The following is a 3,064-nucleotide window of genomic DNA, read 5'->3' on the forward strand; positions in this document are numbered from 1 at the left end:
CTGTGCCAGCGTCTTCCCAGGCAGCCAACCCCCCATGCGCTTCACCTTTCCCCCATCCGTCTCCGAGCCTCTCAAGGGCTCCCCGTCCCACCAACCCCATGGGATCAACAGCCATTTTGTCCCCGGTAAACCTCAGAGCTCAGCCTACACCTCGTCCCCTGCTTTCCACCAAGCCAGCAGCCCGCTGGGCACCGGGGCTTCTGACCCCTCTTACAGCCTCTCACCCCTCCGGCCGCCCTCTGTGCTGCCCCAGCAGCCCCCCGCTGCCCCCCAGCAGCCGGATGCCAGCATCGCCTTCCTGCCCCGAACTGCAGTGGGGGCTGATAAGAGGGAGGAGACGGCTGCGGGGCTCTCAGCACCCCCAAACCGTGACCTGGCCGAGCTGCCTGGTGGGCAGGACGGGGCCGTGGGCACCATGAGTCAGTCGGAGCTGGAGAAGCAGAGGCAGGTGAGGGCTCTCCAATGGTTGCATTGCATCCTTTTGGGTTTGGGATGGGCTGGGAGAGAGCAATGTGGGTCTCTATAGTCGGTGATGGATCCCCAAAGCCACGCAGGGGACGTGGGCAGTGGGGGGGGGCAGCGGGGTGGTACAGCTGAGGGTCTGCTCTTGCTTTGTGCATGGTTTGGGATGGATCTCGCTTTGTGCCCACCCTCGCCCCTAATACTTGCATCCTCCCAGCGCCAGCGGCTTCGCGAGCTGCTCATCCGTCAGCAGATCCAGCGCAACAGCCTGCGGCAGGAGAAGGAGAGCGCAGCAGCAGCAGCCACACCATCCCCATCAGGCTGGGCTCCTGAATCCAGCAGCCAGCCCTATGAGCTGAGCCGCACCATGACCACCTACCAACCACCACAGGTAGGATGGAGGCACGGGGACGCGGCACGGAGGTTGGGGATGGATGTGTGGGGTGATGCCGTGGCCTTCTCTCCTAGGATAAGAGTCTCCTGGGGACGTTGGCCACTGCAGCCGGCAGTGGGAAGCTGCCTGGCTCTGTTATGGTGCAGACAGCCACGTTTGTGCAGGATGAGAGGCTCTCCCGGCCCCCACCAGCTGCCACGCCGGCTGCGATGGACATCAATGGGAGGTGAGAGCTGTGGATGTGGGCAGGCAGTGGGGCTGGGGGCTCCCCTGGGTGGAGATGGGGGGGGGAGGGAGGGGCAGGGAGGTGCGTGCCAGCGGTGTTTGTGGGATTTGATGAGAGGAGATGGGGTTGTGGTGGCTTTGCGGGGTCCTCGAGGGGGTCGGGATGCCACGGGATGTCCCGTGAGTGGTGGGTTTGTGGCCATAGCAGTGCCACTGGGGTCAAGACGCTATGGGGCATCCTATGCGTGGTGGGTTTGGGGCCACGGCAGTGCTGAAGAGGTCGGCATACTGCGGGATGTCCCGTGTGTAGTGGGTTTGGGGTCACGGCGGCACCCCAACACCGTGCTATCTTGCAGGGCGGCAGTTGGGCCCCCCCAGGCCTTCTACCCCCGTGGAGTCTTCCCAGCGCTGTCCCCGCAGCAGCACCTCTGGCAGCAGCAGCAGGCAGCCCTGCGTCTTCCCGTCGCCTCCCGCTTCGCTCCCCCGGCTGCCAGCACCCCCGTGGGCAGCCTGGGCGCCCGCCTACCAGCACCCGCCGAGCCGGTGCCCGCATCCCCCGGCACCCTGGGTGCCCCCTTCATCGAGCTACGACACAACGTGCAGAAGGGACCCGGTGGGATCGTGGGATCCCCCTTCACCCCCCAACCCCCTCGGCCTCGTTTTTTCCTGCCCGGTGAGGAGGGCGCCTCGCAGCCCCTCTGCGCCCCGGTGGTGCCCATGCAGGCGCTCCCTGCCCCGGCGCTGCAGCCCCAAAAGATGCCGGTGGTTCCGCTGCCGCCCGCGTCGCCGCAGGGCACCGAGATGAGCAACAGCCACCACCAGCTGCACGCCAAAGCGGTGCCCCCCGCCCCGCTGCCCACCCCCGGCCTGGATCTGCAGCACGTCCCCCCACGCCCGCTGTCTTCTGGCTCTGCTCTGCGCCCCGATGGCACCAAGGACGGCGCTGCTCCGGCTCCGGCCCCGGGGAAAAGCCACCTGAACCTGGAGGGCGGGCGGCTGCCCTGCGAGGTGCCGGTGGAGCCCGACCTGGACGACGACTTTGGCTCCCACAAGGATTTGGAAGACGACGACGATTTGGCAAACCTGAGCCTGGATCCGGACGTGGCCAAAGGGGACGACGATTTGGGCAACCTGGACAGCCTGGAGACGGCGGATCCCCACCTGGACGACCTGCTGAACGGCGACGAGTTCGACCTGCTGGCTTACACCGACCCCGAGCTGGACACCGGCGACAAGAAGGACATCTTCAACGAGCACCTCCGCCTGGTCGAGTCGGCCAACGAAAAGGCTGAGCGCGAGGCGCAGCTCAAGACGGAGCCGTCGGGACCCGGCTTGAAGCTCCCTGACCCCGGGGACGGCAAAGATGCAGCACCGACGGCGGAGGACCGCGATGTGCCCAAAGAGGGGCTGGTGCCCGCGCTGCCCCCAGACCCATCCTTCAAGGCACAAAGTCTGGAGGCGAAGGCGGCCGCGCCGCCCACCGACGTCAAACCCAAACTGGAGGATGGATGTCTGAAGACCTCACCTTGTCAATTCACCGCCGGCAGCTCCGAGCGGCTCCCTGTCAAGTCAGAGGCCCTGCAGGGCACGGATAAGATCTCTGCGTCGCTGGGGCTGAGCCTCAAACCCAGCCAGGCCCTTTTGAGCCCCAGTGCTGGCCCTGCTCGCCTCGGCTTGACTCATTTCCCAAACAGCAGCTCCACGCTGGAGAAGGACCCGTATGTTGGCACCGGGCGTGGGCTGGCCCCTGCCCAGCTGGGCAGCCAGAGCAACCCCTTGTTGGAGAAATTCGAGCTGGACAGCGGGGCTCTGGGGCTGGGCAGCACACGGCACTCGCCTGCCGACGAGCTGGACAAGATGGAGAGTTCCCTGGTGGCCAGCGAGCTGCCCCTGCTCATCGAGGACCTCCTGGAGCACGAGAAGAAGGAGCTGCAGAAGAAGCAGCAGATGTCTGCCCATCTGCCGCGGGGCACCCCGCAGCTC

At 66.3% G+C, this 3,064-nt stretch overlaps 1 protein-coding gene across 1 annotated transcript in view; it reads left to right on the plus strand.

Annotated features, from left to right (window-relative positions):
- The window catches only part of LOC104915798 (histone-lysine N-methyltransferase 2D-like), a gene marked incomplete at its 3' end in the record, with an annotated part of 9,952 nt that overhangs the window by 4,229 nt on the left and 2,659 nt on the right, over positions 1 to 3,064 (plus strand). The window contains 4 exon segments of the mRNA XM_031557542.1: positions 10 to 448; positions 680 to 853; positions 931 to 1,082; positions 1,438 to 3,062. Of these exon segments, the coding sequence (XP_031413402.1) occupies positions 10 to 448; positions 680 to 853; positions 931 to 1,082; positions 1,438 to 3,062 (2,390 nt within the window).

This window comes from Meleagris gallopavo, unplaced genomic scaffold (genome assembly GCF_000146605.3).
Source record: "Meleagris gallopavo isolate NT-WF06-2002-E0010 breed Aviagen turkey brand Nicholas breeding stock unplaced genomic scaffold, Turkey_5.1 ChrUn_random_7180001852207, whole genome shotgun sequence".
NCBI classification, from domain to species: domain Eukaryota; kingdom Metazoa; phylum Chordata; class Aves; order Galliformes; family Phasianidae; genus Meleagris; species Meleagris gallopavo.